Source organism: Thunnus maccoyii, chromosome 11 (genome assembly GCF_910596095.1).
Source record: "Thunnus maccoyii chromosome 11, fThuMac1.1, whole genome shotgun sequence".
NCBI classification, from domain to species: domain Eukaryota; kingdom Metazoa; phylum Chordata; class Actinopteri; order Scombriformes; family Scombridae; genus Thunnus; species Thunnus maccoyii.
In genome coordinates, this window is record NC_056543.1 from 32,285,180 (window position 1) to 32,303,069 (window position 17,890).

The window sequence follows — 17,890 nt, forward strand, 5'->3', positions numbered from 1 at the left end:
CAGGAGGCGTCCAAGCCCTGGAAGAGTCTTGAAAGGTCTGAAATGATCAAAATTCAAGGGCTTAACTGTCTGACTTAACACCTTGAATACTGTCTTGAGTTTGATGTTCATTTCAAAGAATGTTAATCTGGTGAGAAAATGAGAATCTGGCAGGAATTCAAACTGGACAGAACAAGTTTTGGTTTGGATTTGAAGTCATTCTTGAACTTGGAAACAGTAGTTGACAATCTTGCAACAAGGTCCATGTTGTAGCTGTTTTTGGAGCTTTGGTTGCATTGTATGATCTTCATCAACAGATGGAGTAACTTTGGGGTTTTTTAAATTGCTGTTAAAAAAAAAAAAAAAGTCTTAATGGCAACACATGCTGGCACTCTAGCATCTTGATGCATGTTTGCGCTGTCAAGTCTCTAGAAAAGCAGCAATTTTCTGACATGTGCCAGCGTCTGTATCCTGGCTCCTTCCTCTGTCATTACACTGCACCCAGTGAGAGCTACATGTACAGACAGCAACTGATCTGAAACTTAGAGGTTAAGATGTTGACCGTGAAACACACTGTCCCCAGTTTGAGTCTGGCTGAGGACCTTTGTGTTTAGGCCATGATAGGATTGTTTGGTATTTCTCAAATTGTGTGTGTGTGTGTGTGTGTGAGTGTGTTGTTTGTGTGCATGCAGTGTCTGTACTACGTGTCTGGGTTTTTCCTGTGCACATTTTGTGTGTGTGTGTGTGTATTTTTAGCTCCTATATTTTTAGTGTTAATAATGGTCCCTAAAGGAGTATCCCACTTCCACCGGAATGGAGTCCAAGATTTTAGATGGATCACAGCCGTGTGTGTGTGTGTGTGTGTGTTTGTGTGTGTGGCCCCTCCCTGAGGCGAGCTGTGTTTCAGATGGTCCATAAAAGGCTCTGATATGTTGCAGGAAGTTACCAGTGACTGTGAGCTGTGAGCTGTTTAACTGTTCACACACTCACTATAATAGCCTCTGGCTGTTAACAAGCTTCTCACAAACACTTAGAGACTCTTTCAGTTCACTTTCTAAACTCTTTCAGTTTGTTGGACATTTATCTGACATACATTTCTGCTTCATTTTCATATCACTTTTTAACTGATCCGATACCCTCAATTCAACTTCTGATGACAGACTTCTTGCTAATGTGTGAATCAGACACTGCGGTGTATGCTTATGTGTTCATGTGGAATTTACTGGAGCTCAGTACAGTGTATCAGAGCCTGCTCTCACTCCACATAGTGTGTATAGGTTGGACCAGAAAGTGATACAGTAAAATGAATGTGTGTGTCCTTGTGAAACAGGGGGTGCTGTTGATGAACTAGGTAGCTTGCAAGCAAACCAGTAACATGCTAGCTAACTGGAAACATGCTAGCATATGCTAGAAACAATATATCATCAAGCTAGTTGGTTAGCTAGCTCAGTCACTTATCTGACAAAAAGTTAAAACACTATTCAACTCACTATTCAAGATATGTATTTGTACCACTGACTTCTGTCCCACTGATGACACTGATGGCATTCAGGTGAAATTAAATTAATTAATCAGGTGAAATTTTCTTTTTCTTTTTTTTGTTTTTGCTGTTATAATTGGTGGTCTGACTGGGTCCTTATAGTGTAAGCTAAAATACTAGCCCATTGTAACTCAGCATAGTGTATTTTTTGTTACCGTATCCCATAATAGTATTGGTGTTTACACTAAAGTTAGCATGAAGCCTGCTGTCACTGTGACCACTCCATGTAGAGTATGCTTATAGCATTGAACCAGTGGCTCCCACCTTTTCTGATACATATTTTACTATTAACACATGCATATACATATTACTAAGGGAAACATTATCACATGCATTAACATGCTGAACATGCAGTGATATGATATATGATTACAAACTAACACAAGCTTGCTAACAAACTGAGATGCAAAATATGACATTCTTTAGCATATGACACCCTAATTTTAGCATGCTAAAGTTAGCATTAGCCTTGGTGCAAAGCTTAGTCTAAAGCAAGGCAAGTTCATCTCAGATGTCTTTAAATGGTTGCCATTCAGAGATAAAGTCTTTTGGTTTGGGTAATAATATGGCCTTTCCTCTGGCTCCACCTGCAGGACAAACTTTACATTTGTGTGTCTTTTTCATCCCGCAAACTAGTTTTCTCTGGTGTTTAATGAACATTACAGCCTCACAGGGCTGCTAGTGTTGCTGTGGACCTTTTTTCTTTTTATTCATATTAATGTTTGTCCCTGCAGTAATCTGGTTCACACCTCTTTGAGTTGCTGCAGTAACAAAACTCATTCTGTTCATAAATCAGTAATCATCAGCCTCTCTTCGCTCTGAGGTGATCTCAGTTTGCCATTGCAGTGATAAGACCAGTTTTTCCTTTCAGTGTTTTATAGAGACGTTCTCTCACTGAAGCGCAGCACGTTGTGTGTTTCTGCATGAGAGGTTTAGTGTGATAAGATTATGACTAATGGTCTATAATGGGTTCAGGCCTCAGGGAGAGTGACATCACCAGGAACTGACACGCTCACATCATCACTGCTCCTGACCCCATTAACAACCAATCATCAGTGTGTGTGTGTGTGTGTGTGTGTGTGTGTGTGTGTGTGTGTGTGTGTGTGTACATGTAGTGCATGTGATCTGACTTTGTGGGGTAGATTAATGTGATTGATGAATGTTTTTATCTGTGATTACTTTTGTATACGTGTATGCCTTACACAATCATACGTGTGTGTGTGTGTGTGTGTGTGTGTGTGTGTGTGTGTGTGTGTGTGTGTGTGTGTGTGTGTGTGTGTGCAGTAACAGTAGCAGCAGTCAGTCAGTATATCCAGTGGTGGATGTTCAGCCTCTCAATTCTGTAAACAGGCTCCATCTGTTTACAGGAACTCTGCTCTGAACACGAGGAGCTCATCTGGGATTTATTAAAGGAATGTTTCACTGAAACTTTCACCCATATGCTTAGATCTCTGTAAATGCATGTATCCACAGTTTTAATGAACAGATATCATTAGGAATTATTTTCTACCATCAGAAAAAAGCAACATCTGTTTACTGTCATGAGTAACCAGGACACAGTTTCTGGAAAGACACGTTGCTATTGATGTTTTTAAATGTAATTTTTTAATGCAGTTGGCGTCATAAATGAAATTTTATTTACCTACAGTGTAGAGGTGGACACTGACGTCTCGGTAACGGAGGTGTTGAAGACTGCTGCTGCAGAAAAGTGCATAGATAAAAAAAATGAAGCTGAAGTGACCCTTGACTTAACTGCTCCAGCCAGCAGCAGAAACTGAGAACAGAAGTGTGAATGTGAAGCAGGTGGTTCCCTCGCCTACTTTCCAAGCAGATACTGTATGAAACTTTCAAAATAGGGATTGAAACTTCTTCGTTGTCTTATCAAGTGGTCAAACTTTTGATGTTGAATTGCCAGTGACGTTTTTACATGTGCTATATAAATGCTAAAACATCCACTGAAAAACTGGTGAAACTTCAATTTTCATCATCTTATCCAGAAATAAAACCAGCCCAACTTGAATTAATGTTGCATTTACATGCAGGAGTTTAGAGATTCATTAACATCCACAAAGGCATGCTGCATTCATGTGCTGTCTGAGAACTCAGTTGTCTGGCTTTTCCGTGCGGTCCATGTGGTGAAAGACTATATTTGTTTATCAGTAAACACATGTCAGTCACTAGTATTGGAACTCATTTCTCTCTTTTGTAGCACATTGTTCAGTGTGTGGACTTACACAGAAACTCAAAACAAATCTCATGAATCTCAGAATAGAAATAAACATTTAGCACCGTGAGAACATTTTCTTTCTCACACACAACACACACACACAAGATGACTTAAAGCCAGATTAGAGATGTTATCTGTCAACTGCACTGCAGAGAGAGTGGTAAAGGCTCTGTGTCAGTGTGTTGGTGTAGCATCTGTTGCACCAAGCAGTAACCATAGTGACAGAGAGACGGTTTACACTGGAAATGTAAAGTGAGCTATGTAAAATGAGCTCATCCATCTTTATTATCATAGAATAAGATACAATGTTTCTCAACATAAAAACACAGGAGTGTCCTTACTAGTTAATTGATATTATAGGTTTATGTTATGGCCACTAGTTGTAATTATTGTTTTAATTATATCTCTGTTTCTGGAAATCATGTTTTGTTTTTAGCATGTAGCTCAAAGTGCTGCTGTGTGCTGACTCGACAGGTGGCTCTAAATACTACGATACGCATGAGCCTCAGCTAGCGCTGCTATACAGAAGATGCCAGTCAGCCAGAGGTGTGAATCAGAGCAACTAGTTTGGTTGTTTGTTGTACTTTTCTAACAGTACCCGGCTGTGAAGTGCTGTACTGGAACAAGAACATGTAACCACAACTAGTTGGCAGCGCAAGGAATAGTTAATGTTATTCTTTTAACAAACTGTTGTACAACTGCAGGATGATCATAAACATTATAATCATCGCCAACTTTTACAGACCAGATGGTGGAACATCTTTGGTTCTGTCTATAAAATGGTGATCAGGTCTCAATCTTTGAGCATGGGAATGTGTGAACAAGTTCTGAGCTAGAAATAGTTTATTTGTGGAAAAAGATGATGAAAAGACACATACACCCTTGAGCATGGTTTTCAAAATACAACCCAATCTCTTGTAATAATCCATCAGAGGAAGAGACACAGAAACAAGATGCTGCAGGCTCAATGTGACCAGATGGCAGCGAGACAGAGACACATAAGAAAAAAGATGAGGAGAGGAGGGGGGCTTTCAGCAGCTTGTAAAGTGACTTGACCCAGAAGATAAAACTCGTGAGAAAAAACAATTTGCCCTTCATTCTCTTTCCCTTCCTCTGTCCCCTAAAGAGACTGCACATCATGCAGGATCATCCTAGAGTCATACAAACACTGCTCATTACTGAGTCTTTTTGTTTAAGAGGTTTGAATCGCATCCAAAACTGGGACGCATCCCTGAAAAGACTCAGGACCATCCTGCCTGCATCTGAAATGGAAACATACCTGCAGGTTCATGTTATCACAATGTCTCTGCTCCTGTTTGATCACAAATACATTTCATACTTAATTTTATTTGCTACCCACTCAGCACAGTGAAGGTGAATGGAATTTCATTTGATGCATTGAAGGCATCAAAACATCCAGCATCAGTGTCTTTCACACACCTCAATGTCTTGTGTTGTCATTGCAGATATTCTGTATTGTGTTCTATTAAAGACAGAATATTGTGTCTCCTGAAGGTAGAAAACACTGCTTGTACTGAAAACACTGAAATACTGACGTTTTTCCCAAAGTCACAATTGTGACTAACTATCATAGGTAAAACTTTGTATTGTGGGATTTGTACACATTTGTATTTGCTACTGACTTCCATATATAAATATGCAATTAAGTTCTTTTTGCTATGTATTTATGTGAACTGTCCCTTTAAGCCAGAGTTGGTTAAGGTCAGGTCTTTGAGCTCTCAGGGGTTCAGGTCTAGTGTGAAGTTCGGTTACTGGTGTGTGTGTTTCAAGGTTTTCTGTTAGGAACGATAAGAAGAAGAGAAAGAAACAGATGAGTTGCAGTCACAGGACAAGTTAACACATAACACACACACACACACTCGCGGATAACTAGTTCACTTAAAGCTGTCATCATCAGAGATAAGCAGCCTCTCACTGTGTTCTTGTTGTCAAGTTAATACTTTGTTGTGTGTTTCTCTTGACATCACTGAATGAACTCAAGGAGAGGAAGCACAGATCTTTCCTTCTTTCATTTCTCTCTTTGTACTATATGTCATCTTAGTTTCACTTTGGACACTTTGTATCTTTTGGTGTGAAAGTCTTTATTTCAACAACACAGTTGTCATCCTTCTGTCATTATGATTTCTAAGTTTGAAAATCTCAAGCTTCAACCTTGATGACCTCACAGTCCTAAAGTGTTATAATGTTTGATGTGACAGTAGAGTAGTGTTACAGTGAATACTGCCACTGTATTTGACAGGTGATATTTATGGAAAACCTTCATCATTTTCTTAATTGCCATGATTGTCAAAAAGTAAAACCTTTGTATGTCACACACCACACTGAGATGACGTGTTGTTTCCTCTGAATGTTTTGAGTTCAATAGTTCTACAGTCACCTCCATTAGTTTAATTGACCAACACAATATTCTCAAATATTTCAATGAATACATGTAAAATTATATTACATATAATCTAAGTAATTGTATATAAGCAGTATATTCAGTGGAGCGTGAAATTGCAAATAAATTCCAATTGGATGGAAATTAAATAAAAGTCTATGATAAGTAGAAAATATAGAATTCAGGCTTCTTTAAGACAATCCCCACTGTAGACGTTTTTTGTGAGAATAAAAACATGTTTTTGCTTGAAGACATCTGCAGCACTTCTTCAGTAGCAGAGCTGTGAGGACAGTTAGCTGAAGAGGCTGCAGTGTGAAAACACAACATTCATATCCTGTAGTCTTCCTGTCCTCACTTCACCACATGAGATAAACCCACTGCAGGGACTCTGTAGCTCCCTCTAGTGGCTGCTCAGTGGAACTAGACACATACAAGCTGTCTTCAGCTTCATTTAGCTGTAAACGGCAGATTTCTGTAGAAAATAGGACACCGTGGAGTGATTCACTCTACAGCGGTGTGGGTGTGTGTGTTGTGGTTTAATGCGTGAAGAGGCCAAACGTGTTTCACACTCACTGCCCTCCCACACACTCTTCTCCATGATTCATTTATATGTTACTGAATCTTGGTCAGATTCTGATTCTGCATATTAATTCAAGTTACCATAGTGAGAGTGAGTGGTGGTAGTGTGTGTGGGGGGAGGTGGGGGGGGGGGGTGGTAAGCAGAATTGATAGAAATTAGAGTAGCAGCAAAGAGTCAGTAACAGATAATAGATCTTTGTGTGTGTCAATTTAGCTGTAATGTTTCTATAATTACTCACATTTCCAAGAGAAGGTTTCTCAGGTACATCCTGCTGCATGTATGTACTGTATGTCTTCATGTCATGCTTAAAGCCACTTAGAGGGTAGTATTTGAAAGACAGCCAAGTGTTACACTGTCAAAAAAAATCCCCAAAACAGGTTTTCAGCTTGCCTCAGATTCTAGTGAGATGAATTTGCTCCAAATGTTCCCAGTGCAGTTTTTCTTGATGCAAGAGATTTCTAGAAATACATGTCATGATCTGTAAGTAAAAATAATACAATGATTGCTGCTGTACTATGAAGAAAATGACACATTTGATTCTACAAAATAGTTTAAATAGTTTTTTAGGTTCCAAAAAGATAAAATCATTGGTGTAAAATGAGAAAATTTGACTGATACTATAAACACATGAACATCCTCCACACAGGAGCTTTAAGGTCTAGAAGTCAGTCAGTTTTCTGTGTGTTGCTCAGCAGGCTGTTATAACGGAGCAGTGAACTCTCTTCACATGACTGCCCCTGTGACAAAGCCGGAGCTAAAAGTGCGCTGAGCTCTGACTGCATGAGTGCATGTGAATGTTCCGCTTACGTAAGCTTCCTACATTTTTTATGGCAGAAATGCTTTTTTTTTTTTTTTCTGTGTCAGTGAATATCTGAGTACAGATGTGGATGTACAGGAGGTCAGTTCATCAGTGTGAATATGTGTTCTGTTTGTCTTGTGAGCTGCTTTTATCTACCTCTGTCTGAAATCTAGGACCCCTTAGTTTCAAAAATCGCCATGAATTTTGAGTTGGCATCGTCATTATCATTCTAAACTGCATGTGTGCAGTTGTAGAGTGGAAAGCTTCACAGGCATAGCAACCGTCATCGACGGGGGCGGGCCTTAGCAAACAGTCAATTGACATTTTAGTGTCTAAACGCTGAGCTGCTCTGAAGCTTTAGGAGAGAAGTTTGCATTTGTTTCTCCAAATCACTGATCAGTGTAGTCAGCCTGATGATACTGATAGTCATTAAATGAAATCAACCCACTTACTATAACTTCAGCCTGTCAATACTAAGTCAAGCCAGTATTGTGAAAAGCTATGTGTGTGCTGGTATGTCTCAGGCTGTAGTTCGAGCATCTCTTTTTCAGTTTGCACTTGTGATATTTTTGATCAAACTGAGCTCCTGCTTCAGAAAGATCTGGAAGCAGTTGTGATTTTATCATCTCCAGGACCAGCTGGTGAAACTCTCCTGACCAAGTCATGAACAGTTTTTATTTGTTTCAGAAATGTTGCTGTGGTCCTTTTTTAATGAATAGCAGGCCTGGCTGGGTTAGTGTGCACATGCAGACATGTCCTGTGTTCATGCTGTCTCAGACTAACGCTGCCATCTTCTCCTTGTTGTTGTGTTGTGTTGGTGACCTGCAGTGTTCCTGCGGAGCCACAAGAGTCTGGAGTCTGTGGATCCTCAGTTCACCATGAGAAGAAAAATGGAGCAGCTGCGAGAGGAACTGGAGCTCATGGAGCAGCTGAGAGACGTGAGGCGCTCTTACATCACTATTCATTCATCTTTAGTAAAGATTATTTTATCTGTCATTCATACAGTTAATGATAATATTTTATTTAAACTCTATTCAGAAACACACATCATCACCATATTTGCACATATACAAACAACAGACAACAAAAGGAAAGTAAAGTTACACACTGAAATAACCAGACACACAAATCTGTTCTGACAGGGGAAAAAGGTTTATTGTTGGAGTGTTTATATTTATGGATATCTAATTTAAACATTTAAACAAAACTTTTTCTGGTAAAATATATCAGGTAGATTTTGTCCTTATACCTGCTTTGATGAAAGAAACCAAAGATTTTCCCATTTAAGAACATAAAAGCATGATGCATTCTTTAAATGACAGAGGCAGGAAGATCCAACCGCAGATGATCACACGTGTTGTAAATAAACTCCTAGTTATACCAAACTCATCTGAAAGAGAAAATCAACACCAAATGTCACAATTATTAACCAAACTGTCTGTTGGAAACATGCACTGTCAATACTACATACACATTTTTAGCAATTTTAACGAAACACACAAAAGGTCCTCTCTAGAGCCAGTGTTAGGTTTGTCTGTTCTGAGCCACTGTAGAAACATGGTGGGCTCCATGGAAGAGAACCCTAACCCTTTGTAGATATAAAGGACTCATTCTAAGCTAATGAAAACACAATGATTCTTATGTTCAGGTGATTATAGACTAATTAAAACATACTTATGAATATTATAATCCATTTCTGCCAAGTACGTTTGCTAAATGTCACTAAATTCTACAGATTGCACCTTTAAGTCTGTCTTGCACTGGTAGGCAAATAGTGGCCCTCCAGCAAACATATCTGGTCCCTCGACAAAAGCTACATGATACACGCATTTTTAAATTCAGTGTGATGTACACGTCCCAAAAAATCTTTATCTTTGATGCACACCGTGAATAAATATCCTTAAGTCCTGCTTAGGAATCATAGAAAAAAGACACTTCAGTTTTCTTCAATATCAAAGTGTTAGTTATAGTTGTACATTGCAAACAGGAACTGCTAATAGCTCATTCAACATACTTTTAATTGCCAAAATGTAGACAGGAATGTTTCCCTACTCATAGTGCAGTACACAAAGGAAATAGAGGATGGCTTTCTCTGTGTGGCTCTTGTATCATGTCCTGCTAGAACAGTAAAAAACGTTGATTTATTATATACTAACTGGAAAAAAACTGTTGGTATGTAGTGTGGTTGGGACACAGCAACCACACATACCTGTATATACTGTTGTAACTTGTCCCTCGCTCTCCTCAGAGCATCGAGAGCAGACTGAAGGTGGTTCTTCCTGAAGACCTCGGCTCGTCTCTGATGGACGGCGTGGTGCTCTGCCATTTGGCCAACCACATTCGCCCGCGCTCCGTCGCCAGCATCCACGTTCCCTCACCTGCAGTGGTACGCCTGTTAATCATGACCTTTTGACCCCTGAGATGAATATTCATGACAATCTGTAACCCACGCCTCATAAAATCTAGCAGTCCAGAGCTTATGTCATCTGTTTTTATCTCTGGTCTCAACTGTTCTCTGATATAAAACAAGTTGCTCTTACAAATACTGATCAACAAAGAGGAAGTGTATGTTTTTGTAAATGCAGCAGACAAGTACAAAAAGCAGTTTAGAAAATGATTATTTCTGTATAAAGGTGACTTTGTGTGACTTTGTACTTCCAGCCCAAACTCAGCATGGCTAAGTGTCGGAGAAATGTGGAGAACTTCCTGGACGCCTGCAGGAAGATAGGTGTACCAGAGGTAAGACATGGCCCTTTATACCACAGCCACACCTCCACCGGTACTGCTCTGACAACAGTAAGCCGCCTCTCTGAACTGGGGGGCATTTTCAAGTTTTTGTTGTGAAGTTGCTGCTGAAGGACATTCTGCAAGTCAGTTCCAGGGATTTGAACCAGCAAACCTCCAACCTGAAAACACCCCAGTTCATAAGAGGACCCCTCCCCTACCCCCACCCCAAAAATATCAGCTGAAATCATCAACATGGTTTCAGCTCAGCTTCAGTTGGCTGATTGATTAAATACACACTATATGTAGAAGGAACTTTGAAGGTGTCCTGCAAAAAATAAAAGTCCGTAGTCTCTTTTGCTTTAAATTTCCTTGATTTTACTTTTAATGACAATACATTTGCAGCCTCCATTACGATTTATGTTGGTAAGGGATGTGAAAACTCAAATTAAGATTTTTGCAGGACACTGATGACGACACTAAACTGTAAACCAGATCTGGGAGGAAGGATGATGGTTCCATGTTTTTAACAGCAGCAGTTTTTCTGGTGTGATCCCCCCTGAAATCAAGATTCCTAATCAGAGCAACATCGAATGATCCTTTGATACTACTAACTGCCCGGGAAGTTGTTGAGAACAATGTAACATCCGTCCGTCACTATCTCTAAAGTGAAGCTTGAGAACCACTCAGCCTTTTCCCAGGACTGGTTCATTTTCTTACTTGCCTCCTTTTTGTTCTCATTGCTTTTAAACGGGGGGGGGTTTAATGTCGACATTTAACGCTGATTCATCACCGCTGTCATCGCTGCCTGTGGCTCCCAGCTTCCTCCATCATGACAGGAGTCGATCAGATCAGCAGCTTCAGTCCGAGCTGACTGAGTTGCTCCGGGGTTAGTGTGTGTGTGTGTGTGTGTGTGTGTGTGTGTGTGTGTGTGTGTGTGTGTGTGTGTGTGTGTGTGTGTGTGTGTGTGTGTGTGAGAGAGAGAATGCATATATAAAAGTTTAGATTTTAACCCTGTACTGTGTCAAATGTGTCCAAATCTTGTGCATAATACTTTAAAGTATTGTAAATATCTTAGTGTGCAGCCTGGACGTGTAAAAGGAGAACATGGTGTCTCAGTCCAGGACTAGCATCTGTCCAGTGTTCAGGTGCTCTGACAGGTGGATTCTGGGAAATTCAGCAGCAGGAGAAAGAAAGCTAAAATCAACATAATGTAATAAAGTGTGCTGCACACTAAATACAGCATCATCCTGGTGAAACAGGATGAGAGGAGGCAACACAGCCAATAGGATACTAGTTAAAGAGAGAAAGGCACTTTCATTGGTAAAGAGGGGACTGTAGGGCCTTAATTGTTAATATTTATCACATAATTTGAAAATTCTCCTTGACCTCAGATCTTTATGGCAGTCTGGTTGTTGATGCACTCATATTATTGTATACACTGGTCCTGAGTGAACAGCTGTATTATATCTTATATATTTACAGTTGCAATGACAAATCTTTATTAAACCAGGAAAGTGGATGACGGAAATTTAATATAAAAAGGTGAATGTTATGAAATTGAAATAGAAAAATTTGGGGACTCTCATCATTCTGGATTGTTTGGTACCTTCCACTTTAAATGTGATCATTTTATTATATTTGTTTATGTTATTTTATATTTTTGTTTTTGTTTTAACACTTTAATGGTCCCAACCAGTAAAAAGTACTAGATAAATGATTTATTTGTTAGTACCTTTGGGCAGTAACATAAGCAATATACCATACAGGAATATGTCCATTTACAGTAAAAGTGCCCTTTCAACAATCTGCATAGATTTGACTCCATTAAAGTGAAATAAAAATGACATCTCTTTTTACAAATAGGATCAATATCTAAACCCCAATAAATAAAACACTTTTACATAGATCATAAACATGGACATTTTTTTTATAAAGATTATTTTTTGGCATTTGGCCTTTATTTAACAGTCAGTGGAGGGAGACAGGAAACAGAGAGAGAGAGAGAGAGAGAGAGAGAGAGGTTGCCACATAGGTTCCGCGCCTGGAGTCGAACCATGAGTCCTGTGATTATATGGTATGCACCTCAACTGTTTGGTCTGACTTGTATTCAAAGACCAGAATGAAGTATTTTCTATTGACTTTAAATTGGACACAGCCGTTTAACAGAGGTTGCAGTGCCCCCAGTGTCTACAACTATTATTGCTTAACTCTCAATGGTATCACCGTGGGTCTACCTAATTAATTCAAATTGATGTAATAATTTCATCAACTATACAAAGTATTAACATTGGAGTTATCATACTGACAACAGTTTATCAAAAACTTTGTATTTCAATATTCTGTACACACTTCAACTAAGTGTTGAAATGGCTCAAAGTAGTTGAAGTAAGTCATTTTTCAACAAGAAATAATAACTTAAAATGCTCCACCAGACATCAAAGACCATTAAAGGGTTAATGTGTACTTTTTTCCTTTTTTCACTTATACAAAACCTAGGACTTCTGTGTTTTTTTTCTGTGTGAGAAAATAAAGAGTTGAAGATATTTATTCCTTCTGGTTCTGAGCTGTTTCTCTGAACTGACTGGTTGACCTTTGACCTCCATCACTGCTGCTGCTGCTGCTGCTGCTTGCTGGCTTCTTCCAGTCTCTCCTCCAGCCTGAATGCATCACCAACAACGCTTCTGCAAGCTAACGTGCTAATAGCTTCTGCAAGCTAACGTGTGTTGGCTTGACTGCACTGGCTCTCCCATCAGCCGCTTCACTCCTCATTATGGTCTGCTTACTGGGGGAGAGGAGAGGTCACCTGACAAAGGTGTCAAAACTTTTTCTCCATCCTCTCAGTAAGTGCCTGCTTGTTGCCATGGTAACCCCTGTCCGCCTCGCCCCGCCTCACCTCACCAGCTCACACTCTTTTCTGTGACCCTGGACCTCTGTGCCCATTGGTTAATCTCCTGCCTTTTCTTTCTCTTTTTACTTTCCGGCTGGATCGCACCATGTCCTCCTCCTCTTCCTCTTCTCCTCTCTTCCTCCTCCTCTTCCTCTTCTGCTCTCCAACTCCTTTTTGATACTTCCTATTCCATATGTTTTGTTTTTCACTTTTCATATTTCTGTCTTCCTCTGGATTATTTCAAACTGCCTTTTGAAACTTTGGTTTTTCTGCAATGGTTTGTTCACTTCTTCCGTCCCCATCCTCTTCATCACATTATCCTCTTCTACTCCTCTTCTTTTCCTCTCAAACCTTTGTTCTGTCACTTGTGTCTTCTGCTCTCTGTTTTTCACACTTTTCTTCCTCAACTTCCTCATTCTCTATTGTTTTCCTCTCAACATCATCTTTTTCCTCTTCACCTCTTAATGTCCCTCATCTCTCCTCTTCCTCCTCCTGGTTTTTGGTTCTTTATTGTCTTTCACCCCTTCTCTTCTCCCTTCCTCTTCTTTTCTTTCATCCTCCTCTCCCGTTTTTTGGGTTGTAAATATGTCATCTTCTCTCTCTTGCTGCAATTAACTCCTGCACTTCTTTACCTCCAACTTTCTTCCCTCCTTTTTCTACTCATCCCCTTGTTTCCTCCTCCCATCTTTATTCCATCTTCATTGCCTCTTTTGCTCCTTTATCCTTCTCTCATCTCCTTCATCCATCATTCCCTACTTCCTCCTTACTTTCCTTGTTTACGGCTCCTTCTCATTCTGTGGCTCTGTTCTTTCCTCTCGCTCCTTTTTTCCTTCTTTGTTTCACTTCTTCCCTCCTGTTCCCGCCTTCTTTCCCTTTATTCTTCCTCCCCTTGTTTGGGTTTGTCCCTCCTTCCCCCTTCATTTATTTTCCTCTCTTCCTAATGGGGATACCAGTCTTCCCTCTGTTCCCCCTATGACATCACCCAGTGCCGCCTGCAGCCACTTCGTGCCACAGTTCGGGCGCTGGTTGGCTTGGATACAACCTCTCCGGACAGGAAACAGGAAGAGGCTATCTCGGCTCCAAACCCCGCCTCCTCTGGGGTGTCAGAGACTCCCTTATTGGTTTCTGTTACCACTCAAACCCCGCCTCCAGCCTGGCAAATCTGGGACCTTATTGGCTCAAGCCTGGTTCACATCCTCTGCCTAGTTCTGCTGTTCGTGGCCTATAGTTGGAGCGAGCTGACGTAACCATGACAACAGCCTGCTGTCAGTCACATGACTGCCCCTCCCTCTTTATGCACAGGCTCCTCTCTGTATTTTTGCATTGTTGCATTTATGTCACATGGGAAAAATCACGCTCAAAATAAAACTTTATTTGGAGCTGAAAATGTCAACATTTCTGTGAGCTCGTCAGCTTTTACATCAACATACAGTATTTGAACATAGTGATCGATTATAGAGTAACTACACCCAAACGTTTTTTAGTAGTAAACGTCTATTTATTACTCGACTCATATTGTTTCATATTGCACCACCAAGTGAATAAAATAATGCAAGGACGACTGTACTAAGAGGCATCATCAGTGAAAAAATGATCAGTATAAAGCTCAGCATAAAAGCAGATCGATGAAGGCATGGCCAGTAACTGTGAGGTCATGAATCAGCTTAGTCTTTCAAATGTCACAATGAGAGGGATCAGATTTTGAGCAGCACGCACATCACTACCCTTACACCGAGTGGTTATTGTCAGTCACGTCATCACACTACGCAGTTCCTCCCCCCCCTCCACTACTCTTGTCTTTTTTTAACATGCTGAAAGGGAGGGGCAGAATTTATGGGTGTATTTACTCTTTAAAGTTTGTATTTTACACAAAGCCAAGCTAACAACAAGCTAAAGTGAAAATCATTCAAAAACTACTTTCCTGACATTTTATTTGTCCCATTTGGAATGAATAGTTAGATTATCTTTGAACCAGATCAGAAGATCATTTGTCAGTCCCATGTGATACAAATGCAGCATCAGCATTAGCCGACGCCTCTCTCCTTGCCTTGTACTCCTTGTTTAATTTTCTCTTCTTGTTCCGTGTTTTGGAAAAATCAGCTCACTGAAGTGTTTTTGTCTTTGCAATAAATTGACACTGAAACTCGTAAGAGAAGCAGGACATGTGGAGCAGAAGGTTACTTGAAGTCACTGATGTCTTCAATAGTGTACAGCAGGGATATCTGATCGGTGCAGGACTGAGAGGTCATGGGCTTAAAATGTTTAGAATAAAATTCTTGTTTCCTTTGCTTGTTGGATCAATGAAAACTTCATCCATGAAAAAGAAAAATCCTTGCAATGATGATCAGTCCTTTAAAGACATTAACACCATGTTGTAAAAACCAGCCAGTATTGACATCTACTCCCTTACAAAACAAATTCAGTAGTGGCGTTCAGATTATTGATGTACTTTTAGATGAATACTGTGCATACTGTACAGTACTTAGGGTAGAACAGCCTGGTGTATTTGTCTTGGTTGGCTCCAGTATACTGTGGCACAACTCTCCCAGCAGCTATTTGGTACCATCATGGAGGTCTAGGGGACAAATGACTGCAGGCACTTTTTATTAAGTTTATACAACCATTCTTCGCTACATTTACAAAGCTTGCATTAATGGATAATGATGCTCCCTGTACATTTTATTAAAACTTCAAGGTTTAAGGTCCAATTTAATCTTTCATTTTAAAAAATTGAAATTACACTGCTCTCATCCGAATCAACCAACACAGATAACATAACATTTGAATACCATAAAACAACCCATGAATTCATAAAACAAAACCATAGATAAATACCATGCATTTGTACAAATGTTACAGTAAAATTTAAAAATAGCTTCAATATATTACAAAAAAAAAATGCAGTGAAGTTTGTGAACTGTAGCTGCTAAGCTAACCAGTAACATGCTAGTTTTCCAGGAACATGCTAGCACTACTCAGCCACAGTAATCCACCACCTTAAATGCTGACTGCCACTTATAAAGCAAGCTAATTTGTTGCTAACTGGATGAAAAGTTTTGCACACTGACTATTATTTATTTATTTTATTTCAAAATGTAATTAGAGGATAAACCCACTGAGATGCACCATCTCGTTTTCGAAGGAGTCCTCAGGAACAAAACATAAAAGTTACAACATTTGAAAACAACAAAATACATCAGTAATAATAATAGTAATAAATTAAACAATACAACGACACAAAAAATCAACATAGTAACACGGACAAACACATACACTTACACATAAGGGCTCTCACACCATCCCAAACTCCACCCGCTACATCTGTGACATGGGTCATCTATCCAAAGAATGAATGAGAAATAAAATAAATGAATAGATCAAATAACATTATGTCAAAGTACTGAGTCTACTTATAAACTAAAATGAGGTTAAAAATAATCAAAAACAAGAACAAGTAGATTTAAAGGAAACAAAGAGGTCTTGAAGTCATGGAAAGAACTAATCGATCTTGTTGAGTTAGGAAAATTATTCCAGTCTGATGGTGCTTTAAACTTAAAAACTCGTCTTCCAATTTCTTCACAGATTCTAGGCACAATAAAAAAAGGTTGTTGAGTGTGTCTAAGTGAATATGATGATCCAAATAGAAGGATAGTTAAAGTAAATGCATTTGAAAACAAAGAGCAACCAATAAAAATGTCTCCTAGAGTGAAGTGGTACAGTGAAGTGTATCGTACAAAACGATGCATGTGGTAAGGACACCTCAGGACAAATCTACAAATATTATTGTAGACTACATGATTACATTAAAGGCTGAAGATGTATGTCAGAGGTGTTCTGTTATATAATATCACCATAATCAATAATGAGAAATAAAAGCTTTTGGACAATTCATTTTCTTACTTGGCAAGTAAAACTTGCAATTTAATTGACTGATATGCGACTAGTATTTATTTTCTTTCTGATAAAATAAATATGAAGAAAATTAAGAATCAATCCAAAGTCCCAAGTATTTAAATTTATCATCTTTAATAAGCGGACACCCATCAGTAAAATTAATAGCCAACTCACCAACAGGTGTATGATTAAGATTATAACTAGTACCAAATAACATGCTGCAAGACCTCTGCTTGTTCAGTATGAGATTGTTATTTAAAACCCATTTTAGAACAAAAGAAAATTCTGATTGCAGAGAGCTTTGAATTTTAGTTATATCAGAATCAGATGTATATACAACAGTGTCATCTGCAAATAACTGAACAACACAATTAGAACAATTTTTTGGAAGATAATTAATAAAAATAGAGAAAAATAAAGGTCCTAAAATAGATCTTGTGGTACACCCTTTTCAGCAATATTCTAAAGATGAAAATACATCATTGGTAAATTTTACAAGGGCACTAGTAGTAGAATAAGTAGCACAAAAACCATACTGAAATGAGGATGAAATATTGAGATCATTAATGTACTGTGATAATTGATTAAAAATTAAATTCTCAAATATTTTAGCTGTGGTGCAAATAATAGAAATTAGTCTTCAATTATTAAGATCTAGTGGATCTCCTTTATGAAGTGGAGTAACTTTAGCATATTTCCAAATAGATGGAAGTTTACAAGCAGATAGGGACAGATTAAATAGGTCAGCAAGTGGGAAAATAAGCACTTGAGAAGCTAGTTTTATAAACTTTGCCTTGAAGCCATCAGGTCCAAGAGCACAGCCAACATTTAGGGCAGAAATAACTTGCATAATTTC

The 17,890-nt window shown here is 39.0% G+C and overlaps 1 protein-coding gene across 7 annotated transcripts in view; it reads left to right on the forward strand.

Moving 5' to 3' along the window:
* The window catches only part of lrch1 (leucine-rich repeats and calponin homology (CH) domain containing 1), a 93,722-nt gene that overhangs the window by 71,263 nt on the left and 4,569 nt on the right, over window positions 1–17,890 (forward strand). For 6 of the 7 annotated variants that reach the window (XM_042425482.1, XM_042425487.1, XM_042425483.1 and 3 more), the window contains 3 exons: window positions 8,355–8,464; window positions 9,775–9,912; window positions 10,188–10,265. In XM_042425482.1, the coding sequence (XP_042281416.1) occupies window positions 8,355–8,464; window positions 9,775–9,912; window positions 10,188–10,265 (326 nt within the window). Of the gene's footprint in view, window positions 1–8,354; window positions 8,465–9,774; window positions 9,913–10,187; window positions 10,266–10,713; window positions 13,606–17,890 lie in introns of those variants that run through there. The other variant, XM_042425485.1, reaches the window with a different exon arrangement.